The sequence below is a fragment of the Asterias amurensis genome, chromosome 15 (assembly GCF_032118995.1).
Source record: "Asterias amurensis chromosome 15, ASM3211899v1".
In the NCBI taxonomy this organism is placed as follows: Eukaryota; Metazoa; Echinodermata; class Asteroidea; order Forcipulatida; family Asteriidae; genus Asterias; species Asterias amurensis.
This window is the reverse complement of record NC_092662.1, coordinates 12,927,656-12,941,930: the sequence shown is the minus strand read 5'-3', so window position 1 is coordinate 12,941,930 and position 14,275 is coordinate 12,927,656. Positions and strand designations below refer to the sequence as shown.

At 39.8% G+C, this 14,275-nt stretch overlaps 1 protein-coding gene across 1 annotated transcript in view; it reads left to right on the top strand.

The window, feature by feature from the left end:
* The window catches only part of LOC139947869 (gamma-aminobutyric acid type B receptor subunit 1-like), a 223,154-nt gene that overhangs the window by 167,717 nt on the left and 41,162 nt on the right, over positions 1–14,275 (top strand). Inside the window, exons 7-9 of the mRNA XM_071945696.1 lie at positions 2,192–2,309; positions 6,820–6,883; positions 8,903–8,980. Coding sequence (XP_071801797.1) covers positions 2,192–2,309; positions 6,820–6,883; positions 8,903–8,980 — 260 coding nt within the window. The remainder of the gene's footprint in view (positions 1–2,191; positions 2,310–6,819; positions 6,884–8,902; positions 8,981–14,275) is intronic.

Sequence of the window (14,275 nt, the reverse complement as noted above, 5' to 3'; positions counted from 1 at the left end):
GACACTAGTCGCGACTAATTTTTTTATTCACAAAATGCATTGCTGCATGGTGTTTGCCGCAGATGCAATATAGTAACATTCAAGCTGAAAGGATTGAAGGATTGTGTCACTGATGTCTGATGTGTTTCGTAAGTAAATTTTGTTGTCGTAAATAGTCATGAGTGACACAATTGGTTCACCAAGCAGGTAGTTGCGACTCTTTTTGTAGTAGTCGTGGTGGCACGATTAGATAACCGAGTAGTTGAAAAACAGTGGTCACGAATGGACTAAGCAATTAATAGTCGCGACTTCGACACTAGAGTGTCATGGCCGAGTGGTTAAGAGCATCGAATTCAAGTTCTGGTGCTGATTCACCGGAGTGTGGGTTCGAATCCCGGTCGTGACACTTGTGTCCTTGAGCAAGATACTTTACTATAATTGCTTCTCTTCACCCAGGGGTACAAATGGGTACCTGCGAGGGTAGAGGTTGATATTGTGAATGAAAAAGCCACAGGCGCCTTACAGGCAGCTCAGGGCTGTATACTCCCACGGGAGCTGAGAAACATTACAGGGATGTTATTGACCCCATGACCAGGGCACTAATGTAAAAAGCATTAAACCAGTTATTGTGAAATGCGCTATTTAAGAATTTGTTATTATTATTATTATTATTATTATTATTATTATTATTATTATTATTATTATTATTATTATTATTATTATTATTATTATTATTATTATTAGACGCAATAGTCGCCCAGGCTTACCTATCAGTCTTGTGTTTATATCCGGTTTCCTTGTCATGAAACAACTTACAATATTTCTATTCCCCCTGGATAGTTGCCAGTCCATCGTATAGGTTACACGCAAGCTCTCTCCATAACCCAGTTGTACTCGGTCATCATGACACCCCATAATTTCACTGATCACGTCTGGGCCCAATTTCATAGAGCTGCTAAGCACAAAAATTTGCTAAGCATGGAATTTCTACCTTTGTAAAAACAGGATTACCAACCAAATTTCAGTTTGTTGCATATTCCTTGTTACTGGTATTCAGCTGTTGTTTGCTCATCCTGAAAATCACGTTGAAATTTGACTGGTAATCCTGTTTTTATCAAGGAAGAAATTTCATGCTAAGCAAAGTTTTGTGCTTAGCAGCTCTATGAAATTGGGCCATGGTTCACAGTTTGGTTTTGCAAGAACTCTTTCAACAATTATCTTTAGCCCTCAACATATTTTGCGGCAAACTGAGAGAAGGATATTACTTTTTCAGTGTAGGGCTAGCCTGAGGCAGACTTTTGGGATACAAAGGTCTGTTCGCAATAATATTAGCCCTAAAAAAACACACACAAAAAAACCTCCTGAACACAGATTTATGATTCTGCGGAAATGTGTTTTGTCAACTTTGGGGAAAGTCAACCCTTTTTTTTTTTAAGTGTTAGGCTTCCCTCGGGCAATTCGTGCTCTGTTATTAGCAATATGGCAGTGCTTAAACCACTACAGATCAAAAGAAAACCAGAATGCAGGCCTGATACTTCATGGTAAGCAACAGAGGCCATAACCCTTTGCCCATGCCCCCCGGTCATTGCCTTGGTGCCCTTTGAAATGTTCCAGTAGAAGTTACATGTTCCTCATGGAGGTGCCCTTTACGAAGGGGGGCAACATTGATCCAATTATTTTTTTAAGGTGGCAACGTGTCTTGGTTACAATTGATTTGGGTTGACGGCCCATATCAGTTAAGTGTACCTCTCACCATAAAGTCCGACCTTGCAGGCGGTGTTTCATTTTTAAAAATAAATAAAAGGTGTTGTATTATGCTTGCTTTGCCTCCTAATATCATTCTAAACAAAGTCTCTCTGATTTGATATTTTGGTAAAAGAATTTTGATTGTAATGTTTTACTCATTTGTTTAATTAATTAATTTTAAGTTACTGTTCTCCTCCCTATAGGAGTGTACAGTACTTCTCCCTCTCAGTTTTTCTGTGTACGATTTAGGCAATTTTAAATAGTAATGTAATGTTTTACTCCAAATTTTTAACTATGTAACTGTTCATGTAATTCTGCTGCTGGCAGCGAATTGAATAGAATTAAAAAAAAAAAATTGAATGAATGAATGAATGAATGAATGAATTGTCATTATTTTATGATGGACATGGTGTGTTATAATTGTACCCTATTGTTTTTAATATTGTTATTATTTTTCTTCCAACAGTACTGCTAACAGACTGGCACAGAAAAATCTTAAGCTAGAGAATTACACCTACGGCAATTTGGAAATAGCCGAGGAGGTCTTCAATTCACTGAACACCACAAACTTCCCTGGGCTATCGGTAAGTTACCATCCAAAAGTATTCTTACTGACTTTTAAACACCTCATAATTTGTTGGGGTCACTTCCAACATTTCTAGAAACTTGGCTGGTCGCATGGTGATGATTATATATATGAATGGTTTCTTAAGGGTTATTTCAAGTGCGTCTCAAAAGCATGTAAGATTGGGATTTGTAAAAATTGTCAATAATAATGTGCAAACAAAGTATCCTTTGTTGATGTAGTTGGGATGGGTAGGAAGGGTGAAGAGGGGTATCCAACCACCAAATTAATCAAATGGGGGGAGAGGCCATAGGGTATCAAGCCTGCCGAGTGACCTTGATCCAGATTGAAGATTGAGAAATCCTCTGCGATATTCTCAGAGCAAAAGCTGTCTATGGTAATAGTAAACTTTGGTGGTTGAGTAGTTTTTGCAAAAATCTTCACAAAATGACATTCGGGAAGCCTCTTTAGGTGACCTTGGTCCAGCATGCAAGAACACAGCTCCTCACCTCCGAATTCTTACCGCTGAATTCTGCGCTTACGATCACCATTCTCCACTTACTGTGCGTGCGCCGAGCTTCTGCACTGGCTGTGGAAGCGTTGAAGGCCTAACAATATGGAAGACACACGCCACAAGCCAAAATTCCCTGCTAACCCATGAAATACGCTTAGCATTAGCACAGAATTCCCTGCTTCTGCATGCGCCGATTCTTTGCTTACGGTAAGCAGAGCCTTGAAATTGGGCCCAGCAGCCGATTTCACGAATCGCTAGGATTAATCCTTTCTCGAGTTAGGATGAGTAACTTGTCCCAACTTAGGATGAGTTAAACTCGTCCAAACATATACGGATACGGAACTTAAATTGTCCTGAGCCCCAAGAATAATCATTAGTTAGGATTGAGTTTTGCTGAAATTGACGGCAGCACTGGGCGAGCTGGTGGGTCGTTTGAAATCCACCACCTTCTGTGTATGACCCTCATTCCCCACAGAAAACACCTCTCAAGATGTGCTAGTGAATCATGTACCCTTTTGCCACTCTGCGTCAATAACCCACGGTATTTCAGGTTGTTTCTTCCCCATCTCTCGAGAGCGCCGTCTGCTTTAAGAGAAACAACTGCTCAGAATCGTCAAGGGGGGGTCGAGCAGAGAACGTGACCATGCATGTTGACGTGTTCGCCGGTAGCCACCTCCTTGCGGATATGAAATGCCTCACGCCGGGGCTTAGAGGGTTATAGATGTGGCACAGGATATGCCGAGATGAGAAGAAGAAAAAATATGTTAAGTAATAATGTAAGACCTACTTGTCTTACTTGAGCTTAAATGATGTCATCACCTGCTGATGTTTGCTTCCTTTAAAGGGGAGGTGTGTATTTGGTAATCTTAAAGTTAAAGGATTTGCGTACTTTTTCAAAATGTCCATAGATTAACATTAAACTTACAGGGTTTGAAGATAATGATAGTGGAAAGCTTCCCTTCAAATATTACCTACTGAGGTGCTGTAGTTTTTGAGAAGTGAGTAAAACAATGTCATGAGAATCTGTTTGAAAATGATTAAAATAATTTTCGTCTCATGAGACGAAAATGATTTTCATGACATTGTTTTACTCATTTCCCAAAAATTACAGCACCTCAGCGCGTAATATTTTCAGGGAAGCTTTCTATTATCATTATCTTCAAACTGTGTAAGTTTAATGTAAATCTGTGGACATTGTGTTTTTTGTCCTACAAAAGTTACATAAACCCTTTAATAGAAATCAAAACCTTTGGTTAGAAGCCTACAGCATGGTTTGATAGTGTAAAGCATTTTGAGAAATATTTCACGTCGAAGTATTGTAATTTTGAAAAAAATTACAGTTTTTATGCAACCAAATTTGGATCTGAGAAGCATTTCCTGCGTAATGCTTCTCAGATTATTTATTCGTATTAGGGATTATTCTTCCTGTGTCGACATATTTGCTCCGGATTTGTTGTGCTATCTCAATTTTCAGATGTTAGTTTTTATTATGTACATCTTCATTTATAAAGGATTAAAATCATCAAACGTTTCCAAAAACCAAGGGTATACTTTGCCTTTAAAGGCAGTGGACACTATTGGTAATTACTCACATAATTATTAGCATAAAACCTTTCTTGGTGACGAGTAATGGGGAGAGGTTGATGGCATAAAACATTGTGAGAAACAGCTCCCTCTGAAGTGCCATAGTTCTTGAGAAAGAAGTAATTTTCCACGAATTTGATTTTGAGACCTCAGATTTAGAACTTGAGGTCTCAAAATCAACCATCTAAACGCACAGAACTTTGTGTTACATGGGTGTTTTTTTTCTTTCGTTATTATCTCGCAAGTTCGATGACTGATTGAGCTCAAATTTTCACAGGTTAGTTATTTTATGCATATGTTGATATACACCAACTGTGAAGGCTTGTCTTTGACAAGACGGGACTGGCCAAAACGGGACTGTATTATTATTATTTTTGTTAGAACAACCTCATCAGATTGAGAAGCTATTTGCACAAATGTGATACAAACAAACAAAGTTAGTCCTTTGCCAACTGAGGGAATTTTTTAATTTTTTATACATTTGAAAAGAGCAGTGTTAAAACTATCATTTTTACAATTGGATAATTATCTGGGGTTTTTCTCCCACATCTAGAACTTCTTCATTGCCTTCTCTCCATTGGCTAGTAATAGTGATTAAGTCCGCTTTTCTGAGAGTCTTCCGCTTCAAGACCAGAATCAATCAATAAGTGAAATGAAAATGATTAAATAGGTTTTCTCTTTATGTTGTTTCAACTTTTTACTCCCCAAACGTACTCAATCAACTTCACGTCTTGCCGAGATTACATCAATAGCGTAGGAACAGTAAAAGCTTCTCTGTGCCTCGCCCCAGCGACTGTCTTTGGGTTGTCTCAGAGATGTTTAATCCTACCCTCTCCTCTAATCCGCAAGTTTCACCCTTAATCTCCCTTTCTTAATCCCTTGATCAAGTTGGTTCCACATTTCTCATCCCACCCCCGGGATGACACAGATTTTTCCCTCGGAAGGGCTGTCGTTAAACCCCTTTTGTATCTCCAAAATGAATCTCTTCATTTTGAGCGGGGGCACTCTTGTCTCCCTAGATGGTGGGCTCATTAAAGAGACGCTAATCTCGAAGGATATACACGGCAGGGTTCGCTGGACTTCCGAAGACGGGACGTATTAATTTTGGTCGACAGGTTGATGTCAGGCTCGGGAGGGAATGCACAAAGTGCAGCACCAGGGCTTCGTCTGTTTTGACAGTGGTTTGACATCCCATTCTGAGTTATGTTGTTTTGTTTTAATGATGCCTACTTTACTGGCATTAAGTAAGATTTGAACTGGTTCAAATTAAAATGGCTCTGCCACACTTCCTAATCTGCACACGAATGACCAAGTTATGTAGAAGTGTAGGGTTTGCTAACCCCTTGTGTTTCTAGTTCAAGTGCTTTTATTTGCGGCTTTCCTCAACTGCAGAGTTTCAGTAGCTATTAAAGCTCACTGCGAAATAAGTAAAGTCTGTCCCAAGCCAATATGGTTCTTCAGGCTGGCGTTTATATCCAATTTTCTTGGCATTAAACGACTGAGAATATTTCTATTCCCCTTGGACAGGATGCCAGTTGATCACAGGTAACTCCCAAGCTCTCGCCGGTACCCATTTGTACTCCTGGGTGGAGAGAAGCAATTATGATTAAGTGCCTCGGTCAAGGAAACAAGTGTTGCAATTGACCAGGACAGAATTCAAACCCACATTCTGTACATCACAGAACTTTGAGTCCACTGTCCTAGAATGCTTCGCCACGACACCCCACAAGCTCACTGGAAAGAGAAGGGTTTGAAGGTTTCACAGCAAAGCACCTCTTGTGGCTCCTTGAGCCTCTGAACTACAGTAATGTTCATGTTGATGTCTCCATTTTATGGCTTAGCGGTTACGAGCACTGGATTCAAGCTTTGGTGTTTGATCAGCAGAGTGTGGGTTCGAGTCCCGTCGTGACACTTATGTCCTTAAGCAAGACACTTTTAAAACCATAATTGCTTCGTAAAAGTGGGGAGGTGGTGCTTTCTGCTCTACCAGCCAGGCTTCTGATTGATGATACTCAAGCCTACATCTGTATATGGACTGTAAAGGGGTCGTAACCCTGTTTCAGCCCCAAGAGTAGGTGGCAACGGCCCCTGGAAAAAAAGTTGATTGTAGCCCACACCTTGATTGGCCTTCAGGTCTTATGTGTCTGGCAACTTGCACAGGTTTGGCCAACAAGCAACCCCTCTAAGAAGAAACTATAAATAAACAGGAAAATTGCGGGTACAACCATGTGTACTTTTTTGTGGGTGGGAGTGTTGGCTCTAAAAAGAGCCCTTATGGTCTTGATGTTTCAAATAGTATACTCTGCTCGTCATCAGGAGAAACCCCTCTGTCGACCTCAACATATGAGGGCGCCAGACTCTAATGACTTCGCCATGTGTATTGTTTGGACACTTAACCAAAAAGCACATTTTTTTCTTCTTATTTTTCTAGGGTCAGGTGGCGTTTACTGCAACCGGCGACCGTGTTACGAGGACTCAGATCGAGCAGATGATTGGTATGTTATAAACCCCCTTTATCCCCCCTCCCCCTGGGAACCTGTAGTTTTTGAGAAATGAGTAAAACAATGTCATAAAAATGCTATTTTACATGCTGAAATAATTTTCGTCTCATGATCACTGAGACGAAAATTGTTTTCATGACATTGATTAACTAATTTCTCAAAAACTACAGCCTCGCAGCAAATTATATTTTCAGGGAAGCTTTCTCCCATCATTATCTTCAAACTGTGTAAGTTTAGTATAAATCTGTGGTCATTGTGTTTTTTCGTCCTGCAAAAAGTACCCAGACCCTTTAAAGAAGACAAAACAAAGTCCCTGTGGGAAACGTAATGGATTAAGTTCCTAAGATAATTATCTGAGAAACCTCATCCATCCTATGCCTTGGAGGAGACGAACGGATGATATGAGCTCTGCCGATGAGCTACGTCACATCTCGGGGAGAAGCAAAACAAAAATGATACTAATGAAGACCCTGCGTGGATGACTTCAGGGGGGTTACCCTCTGATCACTGTGCCCACTCAAGATGAAATGCGCTTCAATCGAATGGATACTGTTTACAGACTTTTATTATGCGCCGTGTTTTTCTCCTGCTCTCTGTATGCAACGATTTGTAATGGTACACTTCTGTTTGCTTGTTTTGTTTGTCTGTCTGTCTGTTTGTTTCTTTAGATGATCTTCCCAACATTGGGAACTCAGCAAAGCCCCCACAGGACGGTATATGCCAAGCTGGCAATAGCCAATCTATCTCATACAACCATTCGTGATCAGGGCCTTGCATAGAGTGGATACTGTTTATGGAAATTCACTATGCAGCCCTTATTGTCCTGCTCTCTGTATGCAACGATTTGTATTGGTACACTTCTGTTTGCTTGTTTGTTTGTCTGTCTGTTTGTTTAGATAATCTTCCTACCATTGGGAAATTGTCAAAGCTCCCGCAGGGGGGATAAACGCCAAACTCTCTCATACAAACATTGGTTTAACGTCTATGATTATAAATAGCACAAATCAATAAGTATTGTGATTAGGTAACTAGACGTCAGTACATTTTCTACTCATTGTGAAACCATGGTTAGCTTATTGGCAGGATTCGAACCCACAGTCTTGTGCCTGCAGTCAAACCACTTGACCCTGAAGAACACCTGTCCACTATTCAAAAAGGGACCGGTCTATTTTCCATCCCAGTCTTACTTTGGCTTAAAACACTGTCAACCATGTTTGGGTACTTTGTTACTAAAATGCTCTGTCCTTTTAGGGCAAACTCTTCGACAACTTTGTTGTGGTGTCAGAGTAGTTCCTTTGTCATATCGCGCTCAGCACATATCTTCCTTATTTTTTTCCCTCCTTTTTTTTCTTTTTTCTTGTCACTAATATATGTGTTTTGATGAGTGGAATGTGAATAAACAGTTAGCAAAGGTTTTAAAAAATCAGTTCTTATGTTATTTACAAATTTAAGAGTAGACCCCGACCCGAGAGGGCGCTGTTCGTGACGTCAATCGAGGCAGACTTTGCCTGTAATGCGTAGAGTAAACACAATTGCAAAGTACATGTACGGACCAAATCGTGAGTTTGTACATTTCAAAAAACAAACAAAAATGTTTTTTCCGGCAATGCCGACGAGGTGTATTGCTGCTGAATGCAGAAAAACACTTTTTGAAATGTACCAACTCACGACTTGGACGTAAATGTACTTGGCACGTGTGTTTACTATACGCATTGCAGGCAAAGTCTGCCTCGATTGACGCCACAAAAAGGGGTAGGCGGAGTCAGCCCCCAAACAACTTTATATATTTTTTAAACATATAAATCATGACAAACAATTACTAAAAAAATTGTTTTATTGTTCGTAAGCATATACTCTTATGTTTGAAAGAAAAAAAAATCTATTTCCAGGTGACTTTAAAAAAGAGGAGAGTGTAAGGTTGCGCTGGGGATTATGAAGTAACAACGGAGTATACCATATAGTTATGTCAACAAGAAATTAAATTTAGTCAATGAACTTTGTGGTTTTTTTCAGATGGGAAATACCGCAAAATTGCTTACTACGATTCCCTGCAGGACAACCTGACGTGGTTAATCCCAGTCGAGTGGCCAGGTAAGTGATTAGAAGTAAAAGGACTAGCAGCTCCAGTATGCTGTTATTTTTGTTAAAGGATGTGGACACTATTGGTAATTTACTCAAATTAATAAATTAACGAGTAATGGGGAGAGGTTGATAGTATAAAACATTGTACGGCTCCCTCTGAAGTGGAGTAGCTCTCGAGAAAGAAGTAATTTGCCATGAATTTTATTTTGAGACCTCAAGTTTAGAACTTGAGGTCTCGAAATCAAGCATCTGAAAGCACACAACTCCGTGTGACGAGAGTGTTTTTTTTCTTACATTATTATCTCGCAACTTCGATAACCGATTGAGCTCAATTTTTTCACAGTAGGTTCGTTATTTTGTGCATATGTTGAGATACAGCAAGTGAGAAGACGGGTCTTTGACAATTACCAATAGTGTCCAGTGTCTTTAAAGGCAGGATACACTTTTGGTTGGTAGTTGTCAATGACTAAGTATCCTCACTTGGTGTGTATACATAAACCACAAACTTGTGAACATTTGGGCTCTTTTGGTCATCAGAGTTGCAAGAAAATGACAAAAAAATACCCTTGCACAGAATTGTGTACTTTTTGATACCAGCTTCAGGACAAAGGAGAGCTGTTGATAGTATAAAACATTGTAGAAACTGCTCCCTCTGAAGTAACAAAGTTTTTGTGAACGAGGTAGTTTCTCACTCAAATATTAAAAGACTTCAGGGCCTGAAGTCTTTTATAAGGCATCTGAAAGCATACAAATTTATGCAACAAGGGTGTTCTTTGTAACACAACTTCAATGACCTATTTTGTCAAAATTTTCACAGATTTGTTATTTTATGCATAATATTGGGATACACCAAGTGAGAAGAATGGTAATTGACAATTACCAAAGGTGTCCAGGGGTCGATTTCACAAAGAGTTAGGACTCGTCTTACCTCGAGTAAGGACGAGTAACTCGTCCTAACTTAGGATTAATCTTAAGGTCTACATGCTACAATGCAGGGTTGGGACTCGTCCTAAGTCCTAAGATAAGTCTTAGGTTAGGAAAAGTTTTTGTGAAATCGACGGCAGTGCCTTTATGTGATAAACTCTTCTGGTCATTACAAGAAATGTTTGAGTCGTTATGACTTCATTAGATCAACTCTTGGGGTAATATTTTGACAGGCTATAATCACGCTTCGGGTAACGGTTTGTCATTGACGAGAGATAACCTGTGATCCCTGGCTTCCCGGACCCTCGATGACGAATGGCCGGGCAGAGACGCTCATCAACCTTGAGGGCAGTTCATACTTGGCTTAAATGTTTGCGTGATCGCATGGTGCATTTTTGTTTTAAAGGCACTGGACACTATTGGTAATTACTCAAAATAATTGTTAGCTTAAAAACTTACTTGGTAACAAACAATGGAGAGCTGTTGATAGTATAAAACATTGTGAGAAACGGCTCCCACTGAAGTAACATAGTTTTCAAGAAAGAAGTAACTTTCCACTTAAATATTTTAATTTGATTTCGAGACCTCAGAATTAGATTTTGAGGGTCCCGAATCCAAGCATCTGGAAACACACCTTTGTGTCGTAAGGGTGTTTTTTCTTTCATATTATCTCGCAACTTCAAGGACCAATTGAGTTCAAATTTTGTGCACATGTTGAGATACACCAAGTGAGAAGACTGGTCTTTGACAATTACCAAAGGTGTCCAGTGCCTTTAGTTGGCCTCTCGGTTGTAACCATTGCCTTATAAAGTAAATGAATTCCCACCTCGTAGTTTTCAATCAACAGACATAAGAAAATTTGTTCAAATTTGGTGGATATCAGACTAAAGAATGTTTTATTTGTGTTTTGCTTATTTCATTTGCTGTTTGTTTTGGGATTTGTCCAAGGTTGTGTTTGACTGGGGGTCTTTAACGGCTTTGTTTATGTTTTAAAAAACGCTTTAAACTTACCTTCACCAACATTGTGAAATAGTTTGGGGAGTCATTTTTGGTGTGGGGGGGGGGAGTGTAAATTGAATTGTGTGATTGTGTGATTTCAGATGATTTCTACAACTGGAATTGTCTAATCAAACATCATAGTAGTAGATTCTTTATCCCCGATGCAAATTTAACATCTATTATATCGTTGCGGTACCCGCTGCCAAAACATAGGATTCGAACTGCCTCTAGCTGCCGGGCAACCTCGGTAGTCTAGTTGGTAAGACACTGCTCTAGAATTGCAAGGGTCGTGGGTTCGAATCCCACCCGAGTAACATGCCTGTGATATTTTTTCACAGGACTCGGGAAAGTACTGAGTATACAGTGCTAACACACATCGGTGTATGGGTAAAAAAAAAAATTAATATCATAGTAGTTGTGCTGCCTCAATTCTCCAAAATCTACCAATATGATTTGTGTAGGTTGCCAGCTGCCTCAATTCTCAAAAGATTTACCAGTAAACATTTATGTAGTTTGCCTACTGCGTCAACTTAAAAAATTAACTAATTTGACTTGTGCTCAGAATCAATGCCTGGTACTTCACACCTGTAAGGCCAAGGCAGTTTTTCCTTAAGTAATGGACACCTGAGTGAAAGGAGAAATGTGCATTTGTACTGGACAGGGATGATAGTTTTCCCGCTAGCTTTTCCTTTCTTCTGTCTTTCATCAGGGAGAGTGTAATTGTGTGATTTCAGATTATTTTTACAACTGGAATTTTCTTATCAAACCAAGTGGTTAAGAGCATCAAGCTCTGGTGCAGTCACCGGAGTGTGGGTTCGAATCCCGGTCGTGATACTTGTGTTCTTAAGCAAGATACTTTACTATAATTGCTTCTCTTCACCCAGGGGTATAAATGGGTACCTGCGAGGGTAGAGGTTGATATTGTGTATGAAACGTCACAAGCGCCTTACAGGCAGCTCAGGGCTGTATACTCCCACGGGAGCTGAGAAACATTACAGGGATGTTATTGGCCCCATGACCAGGGCACTAATGTAAAGCGCATTGATTTGTTTATTGTGAAATGCGCTATATAAGAATTTGTTATTATTATTATTATTATTTATCAGGCATGCTCAAATAGACCGTCTTGGTCATCAAGACGTTTGTAACTATTTGTTGATGCAACCGAGTAATGCATTTGTGTATCACCGACAGAGGGCATGATCATCTGGACGCGCCCGCTAGCACTCAATGGTTCTTGCACGAGTGCATGCAAAGTAATGAGATAGCGGAGACTAGTCCGTTGCATATAGGCAATAACCAGATTGACAACATGTGGGTGCTGTATAGATTTAAATATCGCATCATATTTATCGCCATGTTTGACGATTTTAATCCAGTTGATTTTGACGGACTCGGGGCAGTGGCATTTTGTCAAACAATAAAAAAAAAAAAGGGTGTATGTGCTGCAGAAAACTATCAGCCAATGATAGCCTTTCACGTATGCACGTTTCATCAAAGATGGTGGTCAATGACGTCATTTGCAATTCATCTGTAGGGCTTCGTGTGTGCACTGAGGCGGGAGGCAATGACCATCAGGGCGATGACCAGTGGTATGGAGGCAATTGCCTCCAGTTATTCAGGGAAGTGCCAGGCCAGGGGATCCCTACTTTCAGGAAATTAAAATGTCAAACGAGCTGCATCCAATCCTTCAAAAATCATCCAGAATCTCTGCTTGATTTAAAAGGATTCAGGGCAGGGGCAGGGGCATTGAGGCAATTTGCCTCTAGGGCCTCAGTGAAGAGACAGGCCTGGGATCCCTACTACCTTCAGGAAGGTCCCTCTCAAACATGCCGCAACCTCTGCTTGATTTCGATGGACAAGGCGCAGGGGCAAGGAGGCAAATGCCTGCAGTGTCTCAGCGAAGTGCTGGGTCAGGGGATCCCTATCTTCAGTCATTAAGGTCAATGTCAAATGTGCGCCAATCCTTCAAAATCATGCACAACCTCTGCTTGATTTTGATGGACTTGGGGAAGTGGCATGGAGGCAATTGCCTGCAGTGTCTCAGTAAAGTGCTGGGTCAGGCCGGGATCCCTATCATTAAGGTCAATGTCAAACGTTTGGAAATCCTTCAAAATCATGCACAACCTCCAGTTGATTTTGAAGGACTCAATGCCGCAATCCTCCAAAATCCACATCCGTCTGTCGATTTTGAAGGACTCGGGAAGCTGATGACACCGAGAACTGAAAACCAAAATATCAAGAACATAAACAAAAAGATTGGGTGGTTACCCACCTTCCTCTGTCCATAAAATGTTCTGTAAAAGCAGCCGTCGATTTCACAAAACTCTCCCTAACTTAAGACTAATCTTAGGACTTTGGACGAGTTCCAATCCTGCACTGTAGCATGCAGACCTTAAGACTAATCCTAAGTTAGGAAGAGTTACTCGTCCTAACTTGAGATAAGACTAGTCGTAACTCTTTGTGAAATCGACCCACGGACACAAACACATGCCAAGATAATCTCACATAAATTGTATTCCTTCTACTAGGATTGCCTTACTCCCTCTTCGACCCACCCAAAACAAATTTTGTCCGTTTCTCAAATATTCACCCCTTCTGTTTATGTTAAACATAAATAAATATGTGAATATAAACAGATCATAACAGCACTTGAAAAATTAAAAAAAAATCAAAATAAACCATAATCTTTGAAAATTAATTGTATTTATTTATTTATTTATTTCTTCTTTACTCTGGGGAAACCTCTCAGTGAAACACTGTTTTTCAGAGGTGCCCAGCAACTAATTTCAAAATTGTATTAATATAAAAATATGCTTATAAAAACAATAATTAATATTAAAAATTGAAACACAGCCAAATTTAAATAAAGACTATGGATAATTATACCACAACACTCAACAGCACAAAAAGTTTACAACAAGCAAAATACAATTGTATTGGTTTACATTGTAGTGTGGGGTGGATCACACCCCCCCCCCCTCCATATCATATCTTAAAAGAAATCAAATCATCCCAGCGCGAATTCTAAGATGCTTATTGCCTTCTTAAATGTCCGTCCCGTGGGCGCAATGTCTAAATTGACATTTAATAGTTTCTCCTCTACACGTTGTGCGTGTGTCAATTCATCAAGGGATGTGGCTATCAAATTGGGAGAGAGTTAAAGGAACATTATAGAATTGGTTTATGCAAACAAAACAGTTGCTGGCAGTGTAAGCACTTACTGTAATCTACCATATACATAAACTGACAAACCTGTAGAAGTTTGGGATCGATCTTCCATCTGGGTCATGAGAAAATAGTGAAAACCCAATTGCACATTTTGCATTACATTGATTGGCAAAAAAAAAAATTGAGTAAAACGATAAACTTAGAACGGGA